General features: G+C 44.8%; 1 protein-coding gene across 1 annotated transcript in view; it reads left to right on the forward strand.

Annotated features, from left to right (window-relative positions):
* LOC123926444 (CUB and sushi domain-containing protein 2-like) overlaps window positions 1-14074 on the forward strand; it is a 596474-nt gene that overhangs the window by 102678 nt on the left and 479722 nt on the right. The window contains exon 3 of the mRNA XM_045980312.1: window positions 7829-7941. Coding sequence (XP_045836268.1) covers window positions 7829-7941 — 113 coding nt within the window. The remainder of the gene's footprint in view (window positions 1-7828; window positions 7942-14074) is intronic.

The following is a 14074-nucleotide window of genomic DNA, read 5'->3' on the forward strand; positions in this document are numbered from 1 at the left end:
CTGGGAGCAGGCAGCTCTCTGCTTCCTCTTGAGTAGTGGCACTTGAGTCACAGCAGTGTTTATGCAGTGTTCTTGCCCCTGTCCTCAGAAGGCTGCCCTGGGCCCCTTTCCCTCGGGAACCGCGAATAAACAAGCTATCATTTTGTTGACAGTCCACTCTTGATCTGCTGGCCTCACCACACTGAATAATAATAAAAGCTACATTTTAAAACACTGTGGTAACAACCAATCCTCAAATCTCAGTAGTTTAACCCACCAAGGTTATTTCTTGCTCAAACTGTTAAATCCAAAACAGCTTGCAGGGGCTCTGCTCTCTGATGGCTGGAGTCACCCTAAGACCCAGGCTGGCAGGAACCAGGGATCCCTGCAGCGGGGGAATTGGGCAAGAGGTGCACAGGCTCTTCAAGCCTCCCTCCCAGAAAGAGCGCACTCCGCAGCTACCCGCATAGCCTTGGCAAAGCCAGTGCCACGGCCAGGCTTGCCCTTGGCCATGGTGGGGAGATGCCATTCTACCGGGTATCTGGGAAGAAAGCAAAGCCAGGGGTACGTGCTGAGGAGCACCAGTGACTGCCCAAGGGACCCATGAGGATGCAAATAGATTGACTGCTCTGGGAGGTCAAGGACGCCTCTTTTGGAAACACTGAAGTGTTGAGACATTTGTGATGAGATTTGAATGATGGGAAGGAGTTTATTAGCCCAGGAGTGGAGGGGAGGTGAGAAAGTGCTCTAAAAAGGAAAAGGCATGTGCAAAGACCCTAAGGAAGGGGTAGGTGCATACTGAAGGAATTAAAGCCTGGAGGAGGTTGAGAAAGGTAAGGGAAGAACATTTTATCACTGACAGTGTTTGGAGAGCAGCTCATGGGAAGCCTCTGTTTTATTATCATTTTCAGATTCTCCACAGGAAACACACAACTTATTGCCTGCACACTTGGGGCTGACCATGGCCCCTGCCCTTGACCTAGGAAGACTGACAGGGCCAGAGCCAGGTGGGATGCAGGGTCTGAGTCTTCCAGGCTCTGTGGAAGGCACTAGGGATCCTGGCCTTAATCTTTTTTTTTTTTTTCCATTTTATTTATTTTTTCAGCGTAACAGTATTCATTCTTTTTGCACAACACCCAGTGCTCCATGCAAAACGTGCCCTCCCCATTACCCACCACCTGTTCCCCCAACCTCCCACCCCTCACCCTTCAAAACCCTCAGGTTGCCCCAATCTCCCACCCCTGACCCTTCAAAACCCTCAGGTTGTTTTTCAGAGTCCATAGTCTCTTATGGTTCGCCTCCCCTCCCCAATGTCCATAGCCCGCTCCCCCTCTCCCAATCCCACCTCCCCCCAACAACCCCCAGTTTGTTTTGTGAGATTAAGAGTCATTTATGGTTTGTCTCCCTCCCAATCCCATCTTGTTTCATTTATTCTTCTCCTATCCCCCTACTCCTGGCCTTAATCTTAAGAAGGATGGGAAGCCATTGGTGGATTCAGCACTAGGAGAGTGAGAAGTTTGAGGTCTTGGACATCACCAGGGTCCAAGATCCTGGATGACTCTGGGCATGGAGGTAGAAGGAAAGAGAAGGTTCTTGAGGAGCGGGAAAGACAGGGAGGCTTGAGAAAGCCGAAGACGAGCATTCTCTTACATCTGGGGCCATGCCACCAAGCTCTCCTCTGCTCACTTTAGAGTCAATGGGGGAGAGAGCCAACAGCAGGAGGGGCTTTTGCTGATCTTGCCATCCCCTTAGCCCAAGTGTCTGATAAGCCTAGATTCCACTCTTGAAGCATGCCTCATTCCTTTCATTATGGTATTTAGACTCATCAGATAGACGGTGGGAACGTCTGAAAGTTTTATTTGCTTATTCCGATGCACAGCATCGTTACTGTTCCTGTGAGGTCATCAGCTTGTCTCAGATTTATTTGGGGACCCAGAGTGAGTGAGGGAAGATCGGGCACGGGGGGTGGGGGAGGGGAGTGATGATTCAAGTATCCAGACGGGAGATCCAGGCTTTCACACCCCCTCCAGCGTTAGCACTTTTGAGGAATCCTCCATTTTAGAATTTATCTACCAAGGCTGGGAAAGCAAGAGCAGGATGGTAAATATCTGATTAGAGAAAATGCCTTGTAAGCTGCAATTCCATATATTGCAAGCGATAAAACTGTAATTGTTTGTTGACAGTGTACATTAGCTATGCGCGGCTTGTGTCAATATAGTACCAAGAAACTAGGGTCTAGGAATCTTTAACGGCAGCTCAGAAATATCATGGGAGCAGCCTTGGTGAAGTGTGAGAGGCCCACATGAAGCTGTGTTGTTGAAGGAAGAGTCTCCCCAGACCGTCTGGGAAGGACACCCAAGGGCATAATGCTAGTGGACACGGGGGAGAGCCAAGTTGCACCTGCTGTGACTTGGGCCCATTTGGAGGTTGGAGACACCTAGGGACGGTTGGGATGGGGCCTGGAGAACAGTTGCAGATAGAGATCTGACCCTAGTGGGGACAATTCAATATTTTAATGCCTGCCATTGAGGGCAGCAATCGGTCATTGGCAGACATGCGTGTCTGGGTATGGGGGAAGGCTATCTGGTGAATGCGCATGTCAGAAGGAAGCCAAGGGACATGTGAGCAGTCGCTTTGGGGCTGGAGTATGGTTCCAGTAGGCAGTCCTTTTCCAGTAGAGACCCAAAAATGCTGCAGGTGTGTGTTGGAGGGGGTTGGTGCTGGAATGTACAGGAAGCAGCTGGAGAGAGGGACCTGGGAAAGACCAAGCAGGAGCTCAAGGCTCAATCTGCGTAGACCAAGTTTAGGTCAAAACTAATGGAGGATTCAGGTACTGTCCAATAGAAACACAGTGTGAGCCACAAGTATAATTTTTAAAAATTTTAAATTTAGAAGACGTTATAGATTCATAGAAGGTTGAAAGACAGTACAGAGGTTCCATGTGCCTTCCCCAGTTTCCCCCAGTGGGTACATGGAATGTAACGGTTGGAAAATATCAAAACCAGGAGACTGACGTTGGCATGGGAGTATGTTTATGACTTTGTCATTCTGTCACATGTGTGCATTTATGTCCCCACCACTGCCATCAAGATACAAACTTGGTCCATTGCCACAAAGAGCTCCCTCCTTTATATTTACCCTTCTTTATAGTTACCCCACTTCCCTTCCTCTCCCTATCCCTTACCTTTGGTCACCACAAATCTGTTTTCCATCTCTCTTTTTAAAAGATTTTATTTATTTATTTGAGAGAGAGTAAATAATAGATTATTGATTTAAATTACCCTTTGAGAGAGAGAGAAAGAGAGAGATTATGAGTAGTGGGGTAAGGTGGAGGGAGAAGCAGGCTCCCCGCCGAGCAGGGAGCCCGATGCGGGGCTTGATCTCAGGACCCTGGGATCATGAACGGAGCTGAAGGCAGACGCTTAACTGACTGAGCCCCCTAGACGCCCTGTTTTTAATCTTTTTAATATCATTCCAGGAACCTGATATAATGGAATCATCTGGTATGTCGTTTTTTTTTTTCTTTTTTTTCTTTTTTTTTTAGAGAGAGAGAGAGAGGGTGCATGCATACACACAGGAGCAGTGGTGGGGAGAGGGTGGGGAGAGAGAGAGAGAGAATCTTAAGCAGGCTCCATGCTTAAGGTAGAGCCTGGTGTGGGGCTCAATCTCATAACCCTGAGATCACAACCTGAGCCAAAATCAGGACTGAGCCACCCAGGAGCCTCTGATGTGTCATCTTCTGAGATGAGCTTTTTTTTTTTTTTTCATTCAGCATAATGCCCTTGAGATCCATTCAAATTGTTGTACGTACAACTAGCCCATTCATTTTTATCTCTGAGCAGTAGTCCGTGGTGTGGAGGTGCCGTGGTATGTGGAATGGGGTTCGTCATTCACTTGCAGGACATTTGGGTCCTTTCCAGTCATTGATTATTACCAAAAAAGAAAAACTATGAACAACTGTGTACAGGTTTTTGTGATGACACAAGTTTTCATTTCTCTGGGATGAATGCCCAGGAGTGTGATTGTTACATTGTATGTGTAGACTTTTTTCTTTTTTCTTTTTTTTTTAATGAAATGGCCTCTTTCCAGAGTGTCTGTTCCATTTTACATCCTACCAGCAAAGTCTGGGAGATCCACTTGCTCCATATCATTGTCGGCATTCAGTGTTGCCCCGATTTTTATCTTCTCTTTTCTAACGGTGTGTAGTAGTAAGTAGCCCACCTTCCCACATGGTCTCACTTTGCATTTCCCTAGCGGCCAGTGATGTGGAGCATTTCTAATATGCTTGCTTGCCATTCTTGTATCTTCTTTAGTAAGATGTCTCTTTGTGTCTTTTGCTGGTTTTCCAACTGGCTTATTGGATCCTTGACTCATTGTCAATCCTCGGGGAAAAGCAGCCTTTCACCATTAAGTGTGAGGTTAGCTGTAGGATTTTTGTAGATATTCTTTTTTTTTTTTTCATTTTATTTATTTTTTCAGCGTAACAGTATTCATTCTTTTTGCACAACACCCAGTGCTCCATGCAAAACGTGCCCTCCCCATTACCCACCACCTGTTCCCCCAACCTCCCACCCCTGACCCTTCAAAACCCTCAGGTTGCCCCAACCTCCCACCCCTGACCCTTCAAAACCCTCAGGTTGTTTTTCAGAGTCCATAGTCTCTTATGGTTCACCTTGTAGATATTCTTTATATCAAGTTCAGGAAATTTCCTTCTATCCATAGTTTTCTGACAGTCTTCTCTTTTTTTTTTCCCCCTGTCATGAATGAGTGCTGAATTTTGCCCGGTGCTTTTCCTACATCAGTTTATATACTTGTGTGATTTTTCTACTTTCGTCTTAGTAATGTAAATTACAGCAACCGATTTTCAAACATTGAACTAGCCTTGTGTCTTTGGAACAAACCCCACTTCTTTATGGTTTACAATAATTTTATTATATTTCTGAATTCTCTTTGCTAATAATTTTTACGGATTTTTGTGATTATATTCATGTGGGATATGGGTCTTTAGTTCTCTTGATTTGGACTGTCTTTGGTTTTGGTATTAGGGTAATACTGATCTCATAAAGGAGTTTGGAAGTGTTCCTTCTTTTCTCTGTTTTTTGGAAGAGAATGTGTAGCATTTGTATTAATTCTCTCTTATATGCTTGGTAGAATTCTCTAGTGAAACCATCTGGGCTGGTATGTATCTTTTTTGGGATTTTTAAAATTACTAGTTCAATTTCTTTAATAGTGGTAAGGCTTTTCAAATGATCTCCTTCATACTGGGAAGCTTACATTAGGTTGCCCTTTTCAAGGAACAGGTCCATTTCATCTAATTTGTCAAGTGCATGTATATATCTGTAGTTTTTTCTTATCATCTTTTTGATATCTGCAGGATCTGTTTTCTGTAAATTTTGCCAAGTCTGGATAGTTGCCAATGTGAGAGGTGAAAAATGAGTCTTGTGGATTTAGTTTCCGACTTTTTTTTTAATATTAAGTAGCTGGATCATTTTTCTATTTTTGTTTGTGTCCTTTGCCCTTTCCCTTTTTACTTGTTTACCCTTCTCATAATTTGTAAGTGTTCTTTATAGATTACGAATGCTCACCCTCTTCTTGTCATATATATTATAATCTTCCCAGTTTGTATTTTTCCTCCTTTTTTGTTTTTTTTTTTTTTTTTTTGCAGTTTCTTTTGCTTTGCTACATGCTTTTAATTTTCACATAATTAAATCAATCAATACTTTCCTTTAATGCCTCTGGGATTTCATGCTGTCTCCACCATAATCAATTACAAGAAATAGAATTCAAATCAAATTAGCTTGAGAAAAAAAAGCAAGCAAGCAAGCAAGCAAACAGAGAAGGATTGTTGGCTCATGTAACAGGGCACTGCAGAGTTGAATGTCTCTGCATGGCTGGCTTGAGGATCTCAACAATGTATCATCAGGGTTCTGTCTCTCTTCTCTCACTTTCAGCTTTGTCTGTATCATGGATATATATATATATATATATATATAAAATTTTGTAAAATAGCTAGGCTCTGGATACTGATAAAAAGGCTGCTGGCAGTCCCAAGCTTACATCCTAGTGATTTAGAATCCAAAACTAAAAGGCTCTCAGAATCTGTATATCATATCCCATGGAAGGACTCAGAATGACCCTGCTTGTGTTAAGTGCCCTCCTCCTCCTCCATGCCTTGAACTGGTCCTTAAGATGAGGGACATGCCATGGTTGGTCATTTGCCCAGTTCTGTAACAGGTGGACAGGCGGGGTACTCTATGCAGTGACAGCTCCCTAGAAGAATGATGGTGGAAGGTAGGAGCCAAAGGAGTCCTTTAAACATGTCACTCTTAGAAAGATCTTCCCCACATAAGATGATAAAAAAAGTTGTTTTTTCCTAATATATATGGTCTCAATATTTTACATCTAAATTTCTGACCCATATGACAAAGTGAGGGAGACAGAGACAGAAGGTCAGGGGCAGGTAGAGGAGAGATTATGGGATGCTGTAGGCATCTCTTGCTGGAGGCTTTTGTGTCAGAAGAGAACATGAACTTGAAATTTTTTGGTCACCTGTTTCACAGCTCCACCACTTTCCTTCTCTGTTCCTTGAGTTTACTTTGAGTTAACACGAATCCTGTAAGATTAGAATGGTGGGAAGGGCAAGGACTTCATCTAGCACAGGGCTTTCATGGTGGGCTTTGACACCTATCTAATTCGATGTGTCTGAACCCAGAGTTCATGACTCCAGGGGACATCTGGACATCCACATATTATTTGACAATGGAAGGAATAGAGCGGGATCCAGGAGCTCCATGGGTATCCCAGACTACTTGAAAATGAGGGTAAAGGTGAACCTTGAACTCCCTTAGAGCCTTGATGGGGGTGCAGGGATGTAGGGTGAGACCCAGGGAGGAGATAAAGGACAGAAGCAGACAGGGGACTGGCCCCCTCACCACCTCCTCGGTGCATACTCAGGTGGCCGTGGACACCTGCTCTCCTAAAATATGTTCCCAAGAGTTAAGTGAAAGCTTCTTTATTTTATCTTCTTAACATTAGAAGAATCTTTCCCAAATGATTCTCTTGTGCTGCAAACGAATTATCTCAGGTTCAACAATCCTTTCCATTTCACCTTTGTTTCTTTCTCTTCACCGAACTCACAGAAAAAAATTAAGCATTTTAATTTTAAAAGCATGTACGGTCTGATCCCATTTGTATGAAATTATTTCATTGATGATGATCCCAACTATTGATCCCTCCGTTACTTTGTATGTCAGCTGTCAAGCACGTTATTTCTAGATTGCATTGGTTTTTCTTTTTTTACTTTTTGCTTTCATCTTTTAAAAAATAATAAGCACTTATCATTTCTATGAAAGCAGTAGACTTATTCCTTTTAAAGAATAAATTCTGTGATGAGAAACAGCCACCTTCTGATACTTACACTTAGGTCTGTTTTCCTCAGTATCCAAGTGAATGTTGTCTGTTGGCAATTATTAGTTGTTAGTTTGTGGTGAAGTCAACCCAGAGACACAGAAAACCTCATCTAGTAAGGGAAGGGATGGGAGAAGACACCCAAAGAGGAGAAAGGAGAAGAGACATAGATGAGGCAGGCCTCCGGGTCGGGGGATGGCCTGTGGCTTCGGGGGAGTGGCCTCCACCTGTCTGTGACAGGAGACGGCCGCTTGCCACCACCTCTGCTCCTTCACCTCTTTGTCCTTGGACACCTTGCCGATGTGCAGTGTTAATCTGCTTTCATATCATTCCCTGGGCCGAAGTCAGCATTGTGCATCCAGCAGGTGCTCAATAAATGCTTAACGGATGCTCATTTCCCAAGGGGGTCATTCTCCCTAAATGGTACCTCTTTGTCTTTCAGGCTCACAGGCTTTCAGCTGCCAGCCACCATCGTCAGCGCCGCCGCCACCCTCTCTCTGCGTCTCATCAGTGACTACGCAGTCAGCGCGCAGGGCTTCCACGCCAGCTATGAAGGTAGGTGCCTCTGGGCTGGGCCACCAGGGCCTGGCATGTGAGGTCGGGATGGCCCTGGGCAGGGCCGTGCTGTTCTCAGCTGTAGAGAAGAGGTGCTTCAAATTCAGAGCTCCCCCTGTCCTAACAAGGCTGCCTACTAACCTGTAACTCGGTTACCTAAATTGTCTGTGCCATGTTCCCAGGAAACTGAAAATTAAAATCCGAGCTTGGCTGCAGTCATTTATCCTGAGGGTCTGGTCTCATCCTACTTCTCTGTCCCTTAAATGCATTTGGTTGTGTTTTTATTTTTTTTAAATTCTGCTTTCTATCAGGCTTAATGGTGTAAGGTATCTCTGCTTGGTTTTGGAAATAAGAGAGGTAGAAAGCCTAAGTAAAAAGAAATAAAATAAGGAGCTGAAAAAAACACTTCCGCTCAATCTAGTGACGGCAAAGCGTGAGTGTTAGGTCATTCAGAGAAGAACTGTCCGTTGTTCCTTAACAGCACGGATTAGGCTTTCTTGGTTTGAGTTATGCAAATAATTTCCACTGCTCTTGTCGTGTTTAAATACAGTGTTGGCATTCAAATTAACACTAATATCTTCAGATTATACACTATTATTATTATTATTAACTTTATTATATTAGTTCAGAAGGTGCTACTTCTAGATCTCTGTCATTTCCCTGGGAAATTTACATCTCATTAATAGGTAATTATGCTGCTCTTGGCTAAGACTCACACTGCTATTTTGTGTTGAGATCATTAATAGGCATATTTTAAGACCATTAATGATAATTAATAACAGTAATGACATAATACCCTAGTAAAGCATGCCAGTTATTTGAAAGCGTTCTTACCTCCAAGAACTTAAAGAAAAAGTGATGCTTTTTGGAATGGAGCTATAGCAACATAGAAAGAGATACCACCTTTTTCCCAGCTAGGAATGCACCACGGAAAGAGAGCAAGTCCTACTCCTTTGGCAAAATCCATCCCTGGTAGTCGGGGTGTGGGGAATAGAGTTTGATGCTTTAACCTGAGTGAGGACTCCAGAGAAGAGGCTCCATTATTTTTAAACTAAGGGTTCCTGAGAAGGCTCCAGAAAAAATTCTGCATGCCTTTAACTGATAATTTCTGACATAATTCTAGCCTTTAACGGTCTTTAATTAATTAAATGATTAAAGGTCTTTATCAGGAGCCCTCCGTTAAAGGCTAGAATTATGTCAGAAATTATCACGTCCTCCCAATATCAAGTCTGTGATCTTGGTCATTCTGCCATATATATCTTCACCCCAAACCTTTGTCCCTGAACCCAAAGTAACTTTCTCCAAATTTGAGTTACAAATGTCTTACCAAGGGAGGCCTCTTCAGAAATCCCTTACAGCATCTCTGGTCACGAGTTCCTTTTACAGCATGTTGGCCTTGGAGACATGGGGTGTGTTTGGGGCTAGTGGTGGAGATAACTCAGGGATACCACAGTTGGTGTCTGCAGAGATGCTGGGAGGGGCTGACATTGGGGAGCCCTAGCTGGACCCTTATGATGTCCTCACTCCACCATCCTTGTAGATATTTGTCTGAAGCCTGGACTTGCATGAGTGTTCTCTTGATCTCTGCCCATATTGCCTCTTCTGGGAAATAAGGCAGAGCAGATATGAGGTTATATTCACTGATACCTTTTAAATCAGAGGCTGTATGTAGCTTGGGGTTCGTGGCAAGGCTTATAGTTAGACATCAAAGTCCTATAAACCCCTTGAAATTAGGGGCAAAATTCTGATATTTAAAAAAGAAATTTTGGGGGGCACCTGGGTGGCTCAGTGGTTTAGGCCGCTGCCTTCGGCTCAGGTCATGATCTCAGGGTCCTGGGATTGAGCCCTGCATCGGGCTCTCTGCTCAGCAGGGAGCCTACTTCACTCTCTCTGCCTGCCTCTCTGCCTACTTGTGATCTCTCTCTATCAAATAAATACATAAAATCTTTAAAAAAAAAGAAATTTTTTTTTTTTTTTTGAGAGAGAACAAGTGAACAGTGCTAGCAGGGTGGGTGGGCAGAGGAAGAGGGAGAGGGAGAGAATCTTAAGCAGACTCCATGCCCAGTGGGGAGCCTGACACGGGACTTGATCTCATGACCCTGAGACCATGACCTGAGCTGAAATCAAGAGTTAGATGCTTAACTGGCTGAGCCCATTCTGAATGTATATGGATATATGTGTGTTTTCTTTTTTTTTTTAAAGAAGAGAGTAGAACAGAGATCAACAAACTCTGACCCCCTGGCTAAATCCAGTCCATGCTTGTTTTTGTAAATAAAATTTTATTAGAATGCAGCTAAGCCCACTTGTTGCTGCGCTGCTATGACTGTTGGCATGGGCTACAACTTCAGAGTCAAGTAACTGCCACAGAGACCGCGTGGCCTGCAAGATCTATGATCTTTACTCTCTGGTCCTTTACAGAAGAAATCCGTTGACCCTTTGTCTAGAGCTGTGCTATCCCGCGTGGTTGCCATTGGCCACATGGAAATATTTATAGTTACATTACTCAAAATTAAATAACATTTAAAATGCAGTTTCTTGGTCACATGAGCTTCCTCTCTAGTGGTCAGGAGCCACATGTGGCCATGATACTGGACATCACAGGTGGAAAGCTTCTCCATCACTGTAGGGGATGCTACTGGACAAGCTGAGCCAGAGCTTCCGTCAGCTTCACAAAGGGTCAGCAGTTCAAAAGAGGTCATGGAATAGTGCAATCAAGTATAGGCTGATGAGTCCCTCCTTCCACCTGCCTGGCAGAGGAGGCAGCCCAGATGTGAGGTTGCTCAGCATCCTGCTGCAGGACCAGTGGGCCAGAGGAAGGGCCTGCCCTACCCCAGCCATGTAATGGTGTCTTTGGTGGTAAGAGGACAAAGACTTGCAGGCAAGGTCCAGGCAAACCCTGGACCCATGTGAACAGGTTGCTGTGATTGAGTGAGTCCCCATGCAGTCACCTGGGCAGGTTTCTGCCAGCTCTGGTCTCTGCAGCTGCTGTCTTTGCGCAGCCTCGCAGAGTGGCTCAGAGATGGGTGTGCTAACAAGGGAGCCAAGCACAGAGAAGCCAAGGCTGGGGCACTCACCAGACCCCACTGACCTGGCCTGGATCCTGGCCTATGGGGCAATGTGTGCATCTAGAAAAGTATGAATTGTACTGACTTCTGGAACACCCCAAGTGGAGGGGCAGAGAGTGGGTAGCGGGGAAGATGGGAGGAACTAGTACCGGCAGCACTGCCGGGAGTAAAGCACAGGCTGGCTGCATGCACCTGATGGCCTGGGCCTGTCTGCCACTGGGTGTCACTGGGCTTAGGAACAAGACACCAGATAATCCTGTATTTGCGGATTTACTGATAAACACTAGTATCTTACGTCTGTAACTGACTATCTGACCTTGGGCAGAATTTTTGGAACTACCTGGGCCTCACTGGAGGGAAGGGAGGGGATCCCGTAGGCAGAATGACTCTGAATATTTGGCTTTCTGGGAAAGAGGTCAGCTCCATTGCAGAGTACATCTTAGACAACTGTGCTGGACAAGTCATAGTCAGACAGGGTCCAGAAGAGGAACACCCCTCCCCGTGCCACCAGCCTGGGCTGCTCCCAGCCGCCACGGCCCCCTTGTGTTCTCTAGCACCTCTGGGTCCTGCTCTTAGTAGCTCGCCTTGGCCGCCATCCCTGAGAGTCTGCTATGAAAGCAAGTTTGTCTCCTCCACCGCATCAGGAGAGTGGAAAGTACAGATAAGGGGCTGAGCTGCTGCGGGGACTTTGGAGAAAGGTGAAGTCAGGGGAAGAGTGTCAGCCCAGGGCAGCTGGTGCTTCAAGCAAAAGATCTAAAAAGGCCAGTCGTCTAACCCTGAGATGGCAGGAGATGCTTGATTTGTAATCCACAGAGACAAGAGCGTGGGCCGCGGCCTCCGATCAGAGGGAAGGGGATCAACTTGTATTAAGCACTGACTGTATGCCAGGCACTTTACATACATTATCTCACTTAATCCCCACGGCGGCCCCATGAACAGACGTTGCTATCTCCATGTGACAGATGTACGAGCTGTGTGCGCCTTGAGTTTTGTGTTCAAGCTTCAGGCTACTTGATGACCAGGAGTTTTTCCGTGGCTTCTCTGACACTAAAGCTTGCACTCCCTGCAGAATTCCTGGAGGAGGGCAGAAATGGGTACCTCCATTTCATGAGCAGGTCAGCTGGAGCTAAGTCAGAGGTATGGGAGGACCCAGAAAATCTGCCTCGGCTTCTGCTCCCCTTCCAGCGGGTGTGGGTCATGCCAGGGAGACAACAAGAGATGTGTCCAGAACGTCCTCGCTAGGGTTGCCAGATAAACTACTGGGTGCCCAGTTAATTTGAATTTTAAATTATTCAAATTAAAAATTTGAATAAAGTATAAGTCTATCCCAAATGTTCCATGGGATAGACTTATACTAAACACTTGCCCATGGTCCATCTGAAATCCTACTTTAACCGAGTGTCCTGTAGATTCATTTGCTGGCTCTGGTAACCCCATTCCCAGCACTGAGTCCCCAGGAGTCCTCACCCCATTTATTCCCCCACCCCCTCCTGACTTCCAGATCTTGCCCCTGCCCTGATCTGCCCAGCTAGGACTGCCCATCCACTACAGAGGGTCCAGCCTCACCTCTGCTATTCCGGGGAGTGTACGTTTAGCCAGCGGTCCACAGGAGCATGTGGGCACCTGCACGGGAATGGAGATCCACGTGCCTTTGGAGTTATGCTCTGTGCTCAGTTCTGTACTCTGGTAATGAGGACGGCGTTTTTCTATGTTAATAAGAGTAGCCCTGCTTTGTTTGTCCTTCTGAATGAATATCAGCGAGGGAGCCATTGTGGTTTGCATGTATCACAATTATTTAACCGGTAGTCTTCTGTGAACACTTAGGTGAAGAACATTCTTGTACATACAACTTAAACCCTCATCTAATTATCTTCTTAGAATAAATTCTTGGAAGTGCCATTGCGGGGTCAGAGAGTGGGTAGATTTTACATTTTAATGCATAATTCCACTGTGTTCTTGGAAAGGTTATGCTGATACCCACCTCCACCAACAGCACACGAGGGCCTAGCCCTCTGCCCCCTAATTTACCTACATTGCATGTTGGTGAGTTTTAAATCTGTTTCGTTGATTAAAATGGATAAAAAAATGACATCTCATTGGTTATAATTTCCATCTCTTTGATGACAGGGAGGTTGAGCACCTGTCTTCACTTACTGGCCTTTTGTAGATCATTTTGTAAATTGCCTGCCCCGCCTCTGCCCATTTTTCTTTTGAGGTGTTAGTATTTATTTTAAATCTCTTTTCTTATAAGTGGTTTTTGTATATTAAAGATATTAAAGTTATGGGTTTCCTTTTGATGTGTGGGAGTTTTAATCTTTATGCCACTGATTTTAAATTAAAAAAATTTACTTTTATGATCTACCTTTGGTATCATGTTTGAAAGGCCATTTTCATGTCACGATCAGATAAATATTCATTTAAATGTTCATCTTTTTCTTTTGGAATTTTATTTTTACATTTCACTTTTAAATCCCATTGGAATTTGGTTGTGTTTGTCTTGGTTTCAGGGACTATTTCTGTCTCTGGCTCTCCAGTGCTCTGGTCTGCCCTATCCGTCTTTGAGTGTGTGCAAGTCCCTTACTTCTCAGTTTGTCCCCGGTGTGACTCTCCCTGATGTTCAGTCTTGTCTTTGGGTCTTATTTCTCCCAGCCTAGCCGCCAGGCTTCTTGCCTTCTCCACACACAATCTGAAAGGCTATGAGATTGTCTCTGTGTATTCCAGAACCATCGGCATGTAAACAGGAGTTGTTATAAGCAGATCAGAAATGTCAATTAGATGAGAGTCTCTGCATGCCCAATCCTGGTTTCATCTTTGCACTTTCGGACCATTAATCCAGAGTTGTCCATCAGACACTTTTCAATGATGGAGGACCCATCCCTGAGTGCTGGGTCTCAGTCAATCAGATCTATTTTCATCATCCAGATTCTGAAAATAGGTATTTCTGCTTAGCTGACTCTGACTGTTATCTTGGGATCTCACTATCAAAATACTGGAGGCTTCCTTAAAAATCAGGCCTGTTCTATTTCCTGTAGTATCGCCACAGAATCTAGAAGGATGAAGAACGCTTA

The sequence above is a fragment of the Meles meles genome, chromosome 1 (genome assembly GCF_922984935.1).
Source record: "Meles meles chromosome 1, mMelMel3.1 paternal haplotype, whole genome shotgun sequence".
Classification (NCBI taxonomy): Eukaryota; Metazoa; Chordata; class Mammalia; order Carnivora; family Mustelidae; genus Meles; species Meles meles.